This window comes from Gavialis gangeticus, unplaced genomic scaffold, assembly GCF_001723915.1.
Source record: "Gavialis gangeticus isolate Ggan-Ray unplaced genomic scaffold, GavGan_comp1, whole genome shotgun sequence".
In the NCBI taxonomy this organism is placed as follows: Eukaryota; Metazoa; Chordata; order Crocodylia; family Gavialidae; genus Gavialis; species Gavialis gangeticus.
Window position 1 is genome coordinate 31,610,218 of NW_017729008.1, and position 13,741 is coordinate 31,623,958.

General features: G+C 46.4%; 1 protein-coding gene across 1 annotated transcript in view; it reads left to right on the top strand.

The window, feature by feature from the left end:
- Positions 1–21: 21 nt before the first annotated feature.
- CCDC3 (coiled-coil domain containing 3) overlaps positions 22–13,741 on the top strand; it is a 97,858-nt gene continuing 84,138 nt past the window's right edge. The window contains exons 1-2 of the mRNA XM_019509557.1: positions 22–411; positions 2,953–3,127. Coding sequence (XP_019365102.1) covers positions 35–411; positions 2,953–3,127 — 552 coding nt within the window. The 5' untranslated portion in view covers positions 22–34. The remainder of the gene's footprint in view (positions 412–2,952; positions 3,128–13,741) is intronic.

Consider the following 13,741-nt stretch of genomic DNA (forward strand, 5'->3'; position numbering starts at 1 on the left):
AAGCGCTCCGCAGTCGGCAGCCCCGCGCCGCAGCATGCCGCCGCCGCCCGCACCGCCGCCGGTGCCGGTGCTGGTGCTGGTGCTGCTCAGCCTCGGGCCGGTCCTGGGCTGCCAGCTGCCCTCGGACTGGAGGCCGCTGAGCGAGAGCTGCCGCGCGGAGCTGGCCGAGATCATCGTGTACGCCAAGGTGCTGGCGCTGCACCCGGAGCTGTACAGCGCCTACAACTACCTGCCGTGGCACGGCCAGGACGGGCTCTTCTACTCGGCCGAGATCGAGATGCTGTGCGACCAGGCGTGGGGCAGCATGCTGGAGGTGCCCGCCGGCTCCCGCCTCAACCTCACGGGCCTGGGCTACTTCTCCTGCCACTCGCACACCGTCATGCAGGGCTACTCCTACTTCTTCTTCCTCCGGTGGGTGCCCGCGGGGCAGCGCTGCCCCGGAGGGAGGGCTGCGTGCGGTGCCTGGGGTGGCTCTTTCCCTTCCCCTTGGCTCGGGCAGGGGAGTTGCAGGTCAGACGTCGGGCTGGAGGGCACCTCCGGAGGGGACAGACACTTTCTGTGTGAAGTGAGAGACTTCCAAGTGCCGTGGTTGCACACAAGGGATCGGGTGTGCCTCCCGTCGTCTTGACTGTTCAAGGGAGCGGGCCTGGGTTTGGATTCATGCACGTGTCCTGGTGCGGGTTTCCGGGGAAAGGTGATGCTGGTGCTTTCTTAGAGGGGGCTATGAAGAGAAATGAACATGATGAGCTGCTTGGAAATCTGTATCAAGTTTTAGGTGAGGTGGGGGGGAGGGTATCAAGCTTTATGCAAGAGGCAAGGATTTCTTAGGGCAATATCAACGGTATAACTGGGATAAAGTTAGACAAGCATTTAAGGCTAAGACTTTCTTCCTCAGGTCTTGCGTTCAAAAGCTTGTCTAACTTTATCCCAACTATGCTGTTAGTCCAGTAAAAGTTAGACCAGCTTTTGAGCGTGAGACCTGCGGAAGAAAGTCTTAGATTTGGGAGCTTGTCTAACTTTATCCCAGCTATGCTGTTGGTCCAGTAAAAGTTAGACAAACTTTTGAACATGAGACCTGGGGAAAAAAGTCTTAGATTTGGGAGCTTGTCTAACTTTATCCCAGCTACGCTGTTGGTCCAATAAACATTAGACAAGCTTTTGAACATGAGACCTGGGGAAGAAAGTCTTAGATTTGGGAGCTTGTCTAACTTTATCCCAGCTACGCTGTTGGTCCAGTAAAAGTTAGACAAGCTTCTATGTGAGACCTGAGGAAGAACATCTCGTATTTGAAACCTTATCTGACGTTTATTGGACCAACAATGTAGCTGGGACAAAGTTAGACAAACTTTCAAATGTGAGACCTTCTTCTTCAGGTCTCATGTGCAAAACTTGTCTGACTTTATCCCAGCTACATCGTTGGTCCAATAAAAGAGAGCACCCTAAGAAATATTTGCCTCTCGCATAATTTCTGGACCATCACAGCTACAACATCACTTTGACACCACTGTAAAGCTTTATGCTTGCAAGAAGGGGGGAAACATGTGTCATACCACTCATCGCTGAAGAGGATTGCTGTAACTAGTTGTTAGCTGGACCTGAATTTGTTTTAATGTTTGATAATGACCTCTTTCTGTACATGTAATCATCTGGGACAGCTGTTCTAATCTGCAGTGCTGTACAGAGAGCCAGCTGAAGGGTGAGGATGATAAATGCATCATGAAGATCATGTCATGATAAACGCGGAGTCTGTAAAGTTGTACGTCAGTGTGTTTTCTGGTGGGTTAAGTTTAGAACTGAGCATGGTGCTGTTTCTCTTCTGACTTGTGATAGGCTATATAACTTTTTTTCAAGCATTCTTGCTAGCAATCCAGTTATCTTTTTTTGAGCCAAGCCATGGTGAAAGCAATTTTTTCCTATATCCGTTTTAACAGACTGGATATAAAATAGAAAGAAGAAAAATAAAAAGAAATCAAAAGAAAACTAAAAACCTCCCCAGATGGCATCCGTTTCCATCTTATTGCTACTTTGAGTTCATCAATGTGTGGCAGGAACTTCTTAAAACAGCCTTGCACACTTGCAGACCATGATCATGTCTTTCATTGTGTAAAGATGCAGCAGTTGAAACATTTTGACATTCCTGTGCAAGGGACTTGTGCTGAGTTGCTGTTCAGTAACTATGGTGCGCAGCTCATTCCCCATTTATTTTGCTCTACGCAGCGTTGGCTCTGGTCAGTTTAACCAACTGGATCGATACCAGTCTGATCTCTCAAAAGTTTGGCATGTTGTTTTAGCAGTGATCCCAAATATTTATGCAACAGAAAGAATGAGGATATTCAACAACAATATGGGAATAAAGCCATCAGGATGACCTTTCAATCAAAAAATATTTGTTCATATATTAGGAACACTCAGGATATACTGTACTTACGTGTGGGGCAGAGAAGTGTAACAATATGTGCTTTGCTGGTGTCTGATACTTCACTGATAGCAATATTTGTAAACCCTGAATTTACATTTGCTATTTCTTGACTCATCTAAATTGTGCTTAAACTCTGGGGTATCAGGAAGCATGGCAAGAAATTTAGAGTATAGTATACTAAATTGAGAACAGTGCCCAAAATGTAAGGTCATCCCAAATTATACCTCTGGTACTACAGTGAGCTCTGGGATCCTCCAGCTTGAGGGACCTTTTGAGGTCTGTACGAGTGCAAGGATCTATTTGTATGGTATTCAGTGCAGGATTGGACCCTCTGGGGCAGATCCTCACTGATGTAAATGCTGGCATGAAAGCTGATGTCATGGAGCAATGCCAACTTAAATGAGCTAAGGAATCTCCTGTCACCCATTGTAATCCATTTAGGCAGCACCCTGCTTAGCAAAGGGCATGAATTGCGACCTGTATGGGAAATAAAGCATTGTTACATTAGCCGTCTCGTCTTATTTTTGTTTCAGAATGGATGATAATTATAACCTCCTTCCCCACGGAGTAAATTTCCAGGAAGCAATATTTCCAGACACACAGGAGAACAGAAGGATGTTTTCCAGCCTCTTCCAGTTTTCCAACTGCTCTCAGGCACAGCATGTCCTCACCCTCTCCAGTGATTGGGAGATTCAAGAGGACAACAGGGTAAGGCTTTCCTCTGCGATCCTATCTTATTACTAAATGAGCAGGGAAAAATCATTCACATTCGCAAGTTTGTGGAACGCACAGCGGTTGCAGTTGATATCTTTTTTTCCTAGAAGATCACGTCATATACAATATTAGTCCCCCTTTTTGCCAGAGTCAGACTCCATACTTTGGCCTTATGTGAAATGTGGAGGGGAAAAGACCTTAAATTTTGCACAGTGTTTGATGCCAAGTCTTCTGTATAGTCCAGCTGCTTAACTCACCCTTGCTTGTCCTGAATGCTCCTATCTTACCTATGTCTCTCTGGGCTTTAGGTGAGCACATTTGCAACAAGCAAAGTCTCCAAATACATGTACCGCTGATGCATACGTTTATGGTGGGTTTCAGCTTTTATAAGAGGAAAGGGTGTGATAAATTCCAGCTTTTATTCCGTAGCAATTTTGGTGAGAGGGGACTCATTAAATATTTGCTTACTTATAGAATGAAACCATTGAAATGTTTTATTTTCATACCAGTGGTGGTATTTCTATGAAGTGAGTGGTTTCCCCAAGGAGCTGAGCGAATTCCAAGTGCCTTTCCGACTTAGAAATGACTGGACATATGTTATCAGTTGCACTGTCTGTCATATGGATTCATACAAGGTCAACAAAACATCGGCATTTACATGCAATAGCACTGTCTACAACCAACTCCAGTGGTTTCGTTGGGAGAGCAATGGTAGGAACTTAACAGCTAATTGAAGGCCATCCATTGCTGGCTAACAGCCAGAGTGCAAAGGGTTCGCTGCCAGTTTTCCATCTGGCCAGTGGTACGATGTAGTGGGAACTTCACTTGGGTAAGAGAGCAGCCACCACATGGTGGAATTTTTACAGAGGTTTTTTTGCTAATTTTCAGATTTGTATTTGTGGTGGGCAGGAGCAGTCAGGGGTTGTGGGATCTCTCTTCCTTTCACACCTTTAGGATGGCTTATCTTAAAAATAGATGCCATAGGTATGGAAGTGATTCAGCTGGTCCCTGTAGTCAAGGCACAAGAAGCAGTGTGTGCTGAGCCCACCTCTAACTCAGATGCTGCTTCTGTAAAATACTGTAAAATTTTTTACAAACTGTAAAAAAAAAAAAAAAACCTCTGCTTTGAGGCTTGCTGTGCATGAGTATAAATCCTCCTTCTCCCCAAGGGGAGCCTGTCTACTTGCTCCATGTTCGGGGGTTGAACTTGAACAGCTGGAACCAGACTCCAGTCTGAACTTCCTCGACTCTGAGACCTTTGCATCTCAGGTATTGATGGGGGCCCAATGGGACTGAATTCCCAAGCTTTGGAAGCCAGCTGTGAGTTTTGGAGGAGGGAAGGAGCCAAGGAGAAGATTTTATCTGAGCCCTCTTCCTACAGAGACAAAGCAGGGGAGGATTCTTCAGTCCTTGAAAGCCACTTCTTACCACCTGGGAGCTCTCTGCTGGCATACAGCTGTCAGAGGAGGGTCCTGTCCTGGCCATCCTAATCTACCTTGTGGCAAGGAAAGGACGTGTTGCGATACAGGTGGGGCAACAACGAGCAGGGGGTAGGGCACAGCAGCGCTCTGCTAGCTCATTGCATGGGAGTCATCTAAAGAGGACCCAAGGCCAGGCAGACCCAAGCGAAAAAGCAGCCACCAGCCTCCTCTAGCTGCTACTGTGGTTGGATACAGTGGGGGGTCAGACCCCTCCTCCTTCTTTCCCCCCACAATTTTCCAGATGCCCTAGCAGGATTTATTTAGCCGTATCACACCCAATCAACTTGTCTTTGGTGAGGTAGTGCCCACCAATGCCAGCAGTGAACCTGGCCTATTAAGCTGAATGGAAGTCACAAGGCAAAATCCCCGGAGGGCAGCTCTGGGAAACAGAGGGACAAATGTATCAAAAGTGAGTTTCAGCTGTTTTGCTCTTTGCCCCTTTGCAGCTGTGAGCAGCTTAGACTGGAGTTATGACTGCTTGTTATACAAGTCTGGGCTGAGCTTTTCTTTTTTTAAATAATTCAGCTTGCAGAAACATCAAGTACATAAATTATGTCTGTCTGACAGGCGCTGGGACTCCTTTCCACCTCCCTCTGTTATAGAAAAGCCAGTTTCCTCTGTACCACTGGGGGAAAATCCCGGTCAGATTGATTTTGCTCTCAGTCCTCTTGTGTCTTATAATGGCTTTCTTCTTCCAGCTGGGTGCCACCCTCCTCCTGCCTTCTCCCTTCAAGCGTTTACCAGTCCTGTGAAGGGCACCCCAGCCAGGTTGGGGCTGGAGGGGTATAGAGAGGTGAAGGATTCATTCCTACCTCTGTGTGATAGGGCTGAGACCCTCCTTTTCCATAATGTAATTTCCTTCCTGTGAAAGTGTCTGACCCATTTTGCACAGCTCCGTTTAAACGTTCAGCATCTTTCTTGCTTCTTCCCCTTTCAGACAAGCTCAGGAGATGCCTGTGTTGCTTCTTCTTCGCTTCCACACACACTCGCCTCAGTTATTCTCATCCCATCGGTATCCGAGCTCAATTTTTATCCATTGGTTCCTTTCAAACCATGAACTCTTTTGTGTATGGTTACTATCACTGGAAATGACTTTTCAGGTTTAATGAAGAGTTCTTCCAGCTTCGAAAGAAAAAGCTTTTCAATGGACTTGCATGGCAACTTGATGGGACTATTCCTGTGACAGTATCAGGCCTTCGGTTTCCTTATCAGGAGATGCAGAGTTATTCTGCAGACTCATCCTGTCAGTCAGTGTAGATGGGTCTTGGTAGCTGATTTGGGTGGGTATAAACAATTAAATGCAACATCAGGCTCTCTGGGAAGTAAGATATAGCAAGTCAGGTCTTTAAGAAGTCACTGGAATAACCAGCATAGAAGGAGGCTCAAACTATGCTATGTGTTCAAATGTTAATAGGGCTTTATTACTAAGATCTGTGCCTGCAGAATGCAAGGGTACGTCAGACAGGGGGTGAGTTTAAACAAAAACCAGTGCGACTGCGACGGGTTTGGAATGGAGTGAGTCTGACTCATTCCTTCCAGTGGCCTTCTGAAATCCTCTGTTCACTTGCAACCCTTTGTCTTTGGATATGTCACAGGGGTGGACATTTTGAGGCAGTCTTTCAAAGCTGGAAATGCACATACAATTACACTGCATAGCTCATGTGTGTTTTTACATGATTTGCAGTGCATCTCTGGTGTTTGCTAGGTAAGGTAAGTGGTCACAGTTGTGCCTGCATGGTTCTGTTCATATGTCTTTGGAAGATCTGGCCTTTCTGATTGCCAGGTAAAGCGGGGTGTCAACATATATGGCCTGTGGGCCAGATTTGGCTTGCAGGCCTGCTCTATCTGACCTGCCAGGCTACTAGCAGGCTGTAGCAGTTGGGGATGTGGCAAGCGGGGAGTGACCTGCTGCAGAATTTGGAGTCCTTGGGCCCTGGTGGATATTGTCCTCAGCAGGAAAAGGAAGAGCAAGGGTTGTGCCTACACCACCCCACTCGCCCTGCAGCCACTTGACTCTCCACGACTGCCATGACAAGCGGCTGTTTGGCTTGCAGGCACTTGCCCTACTGCCACTGGCTCCACTGCTGCCACAGCCACCATTGACACTAATCCTGTTAGCCCCGCTGCAGCCACCATCAGCCCCTTCAGTCCCGCAGCAGCTGCTCTGTGCCTCAGTTGAGATCTGGACCACAAGGAGTCCTGCAATTCAGATCTGGCCCAGGGCATGGGGTGAATTTGACACCCCTGATTTAAAGAAATCTCACTCTTAATACCTTGAGGGACATCTCCTGGGTGCATTTCAGTTGGATCCTTGAGAATCTGAGTCCTATTGTGAATCATTGCTGTTGATCATCCACACTTCCACTGAAGGGTGGGTTGGACGTGGACGGGAGTCTACATTACTACTTGGCACAGAAAACCATCTGATCCATATATATACTCTGTTAAAGTTTATTGAGGAAGTGTGAATAGCTGTCTTTCCTCTTCCCAGCAGTGTAAAATGCAGTACATTTACTCCTCTATATTAATATAAATCACTTGGTGAAAGTAACTGAGTTTGCTTGGCAATTATCCCATCACTGTTTATTAGTGTTATGGGCATCAATGCCAGGCTTGTACTATAGGCCAGAGCTGGGACTCAGTTGAGAGTTAATGACCTCTTTCTCAAGACTGTTTGGAGGGAGGTGGCGAACAGAAGGAGGCAAACTATGAGCAAGAAACCTCTGAAACGAAGACATAGCAAAGTGGAAGAAGCAAAGCAAGAAGGAGCCTGCCTTGTGGTTAGGGCACTGCTCTGGGAAAGAGGTGACCTTGTCCTCCATTCTTGTTCCCACTTCCCAGCTCAGGTTACACACATTACATCTGGGTACAACAGAAATAACCGTGCAACAAGGGACTGCAACCAGGGCTCCTTCCCAGAGGAGTGCCCTCTGCGCTGGGCTACAGAATCAGGGTCCCTGTGGCCCCATGATTCTTGCAGTTCTGTCTTCCCACTGGCCCAGGTTCAACAGGAGAGATTGAGTACGCCCTCACCCCCTCTAATCTGTAGGCTGGGGGTTAGGGCATTCCCCTGGGAAGTGGGAAACCTGGGTTAAAATGTCCTCAGTGGCAGGCAGCCTAGAATCGAGGTTTCAGGCAACTGTGGTAAGCACAAGACTACTGGGTGGGTGACACCCTTTTGGTGGGTGGTCAATTCAGCACTGTTGATGTGAGACAGGCGGGAGTTGGATGACAGTGTTACAGAAGTGCCTCGCTGGACAATTTGAGTCTGGTCCTCTGCATTCTGCTTGGTTTTTAATTAGGCCCACATTTTCAGCATTTTGCTCTAATGTGTTACACTGAAGATCCATGGTAGTTTGAGCTTGCTAGAAATTTTTTTCCAACTATTTAACTTGGTCTAATAAAAGATACCAGATTCACCCAAAGAACCTTGTCTGCCTATGTCCTTAGACCAACACAGCTACACCCTACACCCCTGGGATCTTTTCTGTAGCATTTTCCAAGTTTTTCTAGTCTCTTCCCAAAAAGCATCCCCTTTTAGTGATGTTTGGAGATCTGCAAGGCACCAGCTTGCTGCTGTACTTTGCCTGCTGTCATTCCAATTTCCTCTGAGTTGTTTACAATGCATTTTGTTCCTGCAAGAGCTTTTGGCCAGTTATGAGACTGGATTGGTAACAAATCGCTATATTCTCTCCATTCTGCTATGGGATCAAAAGGCCCCTTCTCTCATTCAGCTGCAGTTACCCCAAGCTCAGGTTTGTCATAATTTCAGAGCCAGCATAGGTGGAAACAAAGCACTGACAAAAGCTACTGTTTTCCTTTGAGGTACAATGGTAAGAAATAAGTGTTTGAGCCGGTCTTTTCCCTCTCTTCCCAGGAGGACTATGATATTTGCCTACTAAAAGGCATCTTGGAGTCGCAATAGTTTCTTTTTATTTTAATGAGACTCTCATGTGTGTAATATTATGTACTAAAAAGCAATCAAAATCTCATTACAGTTCTTAAAATCTCTACTTTTTTATCCTGTTTTCCTATGTCCCTCTGAGGAGTGAGCCCTATCTGTATCAAGTAGCAGGTAAAATCTGGCAACCTAATAGGAACTTACTAAATAGCCCTCATGTTGCTGCCAGGACCTTCATCTGCTCAATTTTGGCTCTGGATACCACCTCCAAGAGCAATCTGTTTAACTCAGCTGCTCAAAGCTCCTTTAAAGTTGCTCACAAAACCTTGTATATCAGCCAGTTGTGTGCGCTTCTCCCAGGGCTTGGTGGCCAAGTGGCTAATGCATCCTGTTATATCTCCAGTTCTTGCCAATTGCTGCCCACCGTTGTGGCTCTGGGTGTGTCTAGAGACATTTGTGGGTGCATAAATACCACTGTTCCACCACACAAGCTCAAATGCCCAAGTAATACTCTGTTTTGCATAGATATGTTGACTTGCATTGGAGTGGTTTGTGGAAATTGGGATCTAGAACTTGCTCTCAGGACTTTCACTGTAGTGGTGCATGGGATGGCACCGAGTTGGGTGTGAAATCCTGAACCAGTAAGGTTGTTGCCACTAAGTCCCAAATGGCTTTGATTTCTCTTCCCAGCCTGTGCCTTCATGTGATTCACCTTTATGCTCTTTAGTTTCCCCCTCTGCAGAAGGGGGATAATAAATCTTGCCTCTCCTGTAAAGGGATGCGAGATGCTTGGATAACAAACCACCGCACGTGTGTTAAATGAAGGGCTTTCTGTTTAGCTGTTATTATTCTGCTGAGGTTCGACTCCTTGAGTCACTACGAGGGAGGTCTGGATAGCTCAGCTTTTCAACTTTTCTTTAATTTTCTTCATGAGCCTGCTAAACAAAGCCTGCTGACATATGATGCTTTCTTTACAAGCCAGCTTTTCCCCATTTTAAACACTGGAGATCAGAGAAACGAGCAAACACATATCATAAAAGGACTGACATAGAGATGTTAAACTTGTCCTGAACAAGCTGTTAAAACACTTGGGGCCTGATATAAAGCCTACTGAAAACAATGGTATTTTTTCTAAAACTTCGGTGGGTTTTAAATCAAATTCTAGACAAGGTGGAATTGTCCTCAGTGACCTTCAAGGATCTCTTTGGATAATAAATTAACTCTCTCTCTGTGTGATTAAAAGAAAGGCAGTTAGTGTATAAATTAGTGTATAAACACCTATGTTCATTTTTTTTCTGGTTCCATCTCTCTAGTGACACCCCAGGGTGCTATAGAGGTATCTGATGATCTTACCACAATGTCCTCCTAGACAGTAGATCACCATAACAGGGGTCAGATCGAAGGAGTTATTTTAGGCTTTCCATTTAAAAATAGTAAATGTTGATGTACTAATCAGGAATTTCCAATCATGGCATACAATGAGGAAGGACAACATGCATGCACCTCTCAGTGCCATTGAGTCAAATCCATCTTTGGATTCATCCATCTGTGGATTTATACCACAGCTGGATTTGACTGCTTGTTTCTGCATGTCTAGCAGTCTCTCTTCAGACTCCGTGGGAGAGTAAGGCAGTAGCTCACCTTCAGAAGCATTTCTCCCGACTGTGAGACCTAAAAGCATAATTTTTTAATAAATGAAACAATTAGTAGGAGCACTGCACAGTGCATGCTACCGAGAACTTGGCTCTGGCTCATTGCTGCTGATGAGTAGGTGGCTACAGAATTTTATTTTGTACTGCTCATTAATCAGTATCAGCTGTATCACTAATGAAGCCAAACCTGAAAGCCTCTCTCACAATGTTGGATAAATAACCATTTAGCAGCTGGCTCTCTTTTACAGAGATGGAGGCCCCAGGCTCTGAGGTCAGAGTTTCCCTCTCTCCAACCTAGATGGAGGTCTTTTTATCTCCTAAAACCAGGATTTGGATTCACGTCCAGTCCAAGTGAAGGCCTGGGTATTTCCCCCTTACCTTTTCTCTCCCTCTCTGGTTAAATCCTTCAACATGCATCTGATGTGGAGTTAAATATTGCATCCGTCAGCTTTGTAGCATTGAGGGTTGTCTTTTGGAGAGTTTATAATAAACTCCAAGCTGGTAGCTTCTCTTCCCTACAAGGATGAGAGCTGGAAAAAGATGGAAGGAGTTGATTGGGCATGGACAATCATTGTGCTTTTAAGGAGCCCAGGTGGCCGTGGAAGCCAGTCTGTCAAGAAGGTAGTCATTTGCCAGGCTCTGTGATAAAGTTTACAGGATGGGGACAGGGCTAACCGAGGGCATGTTTTCTGTGAACACTATTCTGTGAACACGAGGTCCGCTCTCCAGTGTTTCTGCCTTGACATGGCAGGCTCTGGGGTTGATCATGTTATGGCCAAGCCTGTGCGTGAGTTTAGACCTGTGTCTTCCACATGCCTGGGGAATGCTCTGTCAGGTATAAACCCAGTCTTTGTAAAATAGGAAGGTCAGTCTTGAAGGCTTTTGAATAGCATGCATGCTGAGAACTCAACCCATTTCATAAATATGAAACCATATGCAAGTTCCTGTGTCTGCTTAATTAATGAACCCAAGACCCAGCTGGGGAAGCGAGGTGCTTTCTTAGAGAGGCTGGGGTTTTCTTGAGAAAAAGAAACCAGCACGAAACACCTATTGCCTTCATTTGTAGTGGGGACGAGGCATAGCTCTGTAACACTGATGGAGCACTCAGCTGTTAAGCTAGCTATGCAGCTCCTGCCATTCAAGCAGGGCAGAGAAGCAGTAAATGCTTTGTAGCCACAGCCCTTTGATTTGCCATGACATGCACTGCAGAATGCTGCAGCTGTGGAGTCGGGTCTCTGTCTCTGTTCTTCTCAGACATGCACATTCCTCTCCATGCATCTGAGCCACAGCGCAAGTTTAGAAATACTGCACAGGAGAGAAGCAGCTTGTCTCTTTCCAGCTGAAGGTCTCGAATTGCTTTCAAAGTGTTAACGGTGTCTCGTAATAAATGCCCCTCCGAAATAGGTACACAATCACTTCCACTGTCTAAGAATGCCAGTTCCTCTTCGGTGGGACATGGCAGCTGCATACCTCTGGGCTGTGACTTGGATGGACAACACCTCTGTTAGCTGAAACTGCAGGACAGTTTGGTAGGAAGGATGCAGGCTGGAAGTTGAAAAGCAAACGTAGGCTGATAGTATTATGGTCACACCTTCTCTTGCCAAAACCAGAAACTGCCTCCTGCGAAAGAGCTCCCTTTCATCAGCACTATTTGCTCCCTAACACCTGCTAATGCTCTTAGCTTAGTATCAGCTTAGGGGGAAAAGAAAGACGTGTAGGTACTATGTAGAGATCATCTGATTTAGCTCTGACCTGGTTGATCCCTGCCCAGTTTGGGAGTTGACTCTGGTTGAGGAAACTGGATGGTGCTGGAAATTCACGTCAGTTTTAAACAAATGTGTTACATTAATGTCCGTATGTGAAGCAGCTGTTCTCATTATTGCCAGTATAAAGGCTGCTGGTTGGCTCTTTTAACACATCTTTTTTTATTCTGTGCTCATACAGCACCTAGCACAAAACAGCCTGTCGTGGTCCATGAAAGAGGATGCTAGCGGCAATGATGCCACTACAAAGGTGTAGCGAGCTCACTGAGTGCCAGGGACCAGGGCATTGCTGAGCACTGTAGACCCAAGGGGGGAAGGCAGCTGCTGCTAATATAACAGCATCACCAAGCTGAGGGGAATAGTAGATACACTGGAGGGTAGGGCTAGGTTTCAGAGTGACCTAGACAAATTGGAGGATGGGGCCAAAAGAAATCTCATGAGGTTCAACAAAGACAAGTGCAAAGTCCTGCACTTAGGACAGAACAATCCCATGCACTGGTACAGGCTGGGGGCTGACTGGCTGGGAAGCAGCTCTGCAGAAAAGGACTTGGGGGTCACAGTGAACAGTAAGCTGAATATGAGCCAGCGGTGTGCCCTTTTTGCCAAGAAGGCTAATGGCATACTGGGCTGCATTGATAGGATTGTTGCCAGCAGGTCAAGGCAGCTGATTATTCCCCTGTACTCAGCACTGGTGAGGCCACATCTGGAGTATTGGTTCAGTTTTGCCCCTCCCCACTACAAAAAGGATGTGGACAAACTGGAGAGAGTCCGGCGGCAAGTGACAAAAATGGTGAGGGGACCGGGAGGCATGACTTCTGAGGAAAGACTGGGGGAACTGGGCTTATTTAGTCTAGAGAAGAGGAGACTGAATAGCAGCCTTCAGCTACTTGCAGGAGGGTTGCAAAGAGGATGGAGCTGGATTGTTCTCAGTGGTGGCAAATGACAGAAGAAGGAGCAATGATCTTAAGTTGCAGCAAGGGAAGTTTAGGTTAGATATTAGGAAGAGTTTTCTCACTAGGAGTGTAGTAAAACACTGGAACAGGTTACCCAGAGAAGTAGTGGGAGCTCCATCCTTGGGGGTTTTCAAAACGCAGCTAGACAAAGCTTTGGCTGGGATGATCTAGTTGGGGAGGGTCCTGCTCTGAGCAGGGGGTTGGACTAGATGTGACCTCCTGAGCTCCCTGCCAACCCTAATTTTCTATGATTCTGTGATTGTCTCTGCTCTTGTGGCAGCACTGGGCTCCATATGAGCTGATCCAGGTGCCCCATTTGCTTCCTCTCCCCTCCTCCCCTGATGCAAATGTATTGGGTGCAGGGCAATGCCTGCTCTGGGAAAGGCTCCCAGAGGGAGGGGAAGAGAGTGCCATTCTTCTTGCTCCACTCACCTCCTGCCCCCCAGGTACATTGCCTGGGGGCTCCTGGGGCAGTGCAGGTCTGCCCCTGTGGCAAAGACCCATGGGGGGGTTGGATAATTCTGGCACCCCCTCCTAGTCAGTGCTCAGGGCTTGTGTCCTGCTTGTCCCTCCCTAGCTATGGTAATGACAAAGAATAAGCGTGGCATTAATCCATCAGCGGGGGAGGATGTCTGTATTAGTCATAGATGATCCTCATGCTAGAAAAAATTAGTTACACTGGCAGCAGGAAGGGCCTGTAACATGTGAGCAAATAATTAAATAGATCTAACATTCTGTGTTATAAGCAGGGATCCTGGTTTTCCCTGATAAAAAAAATTGCAAATTCTCTGATTAAAAAAAAAATTGCAAATTCTCTGAGGAGAACTCCAAAGTCCATGATTAAAATGAAAGGCCCCT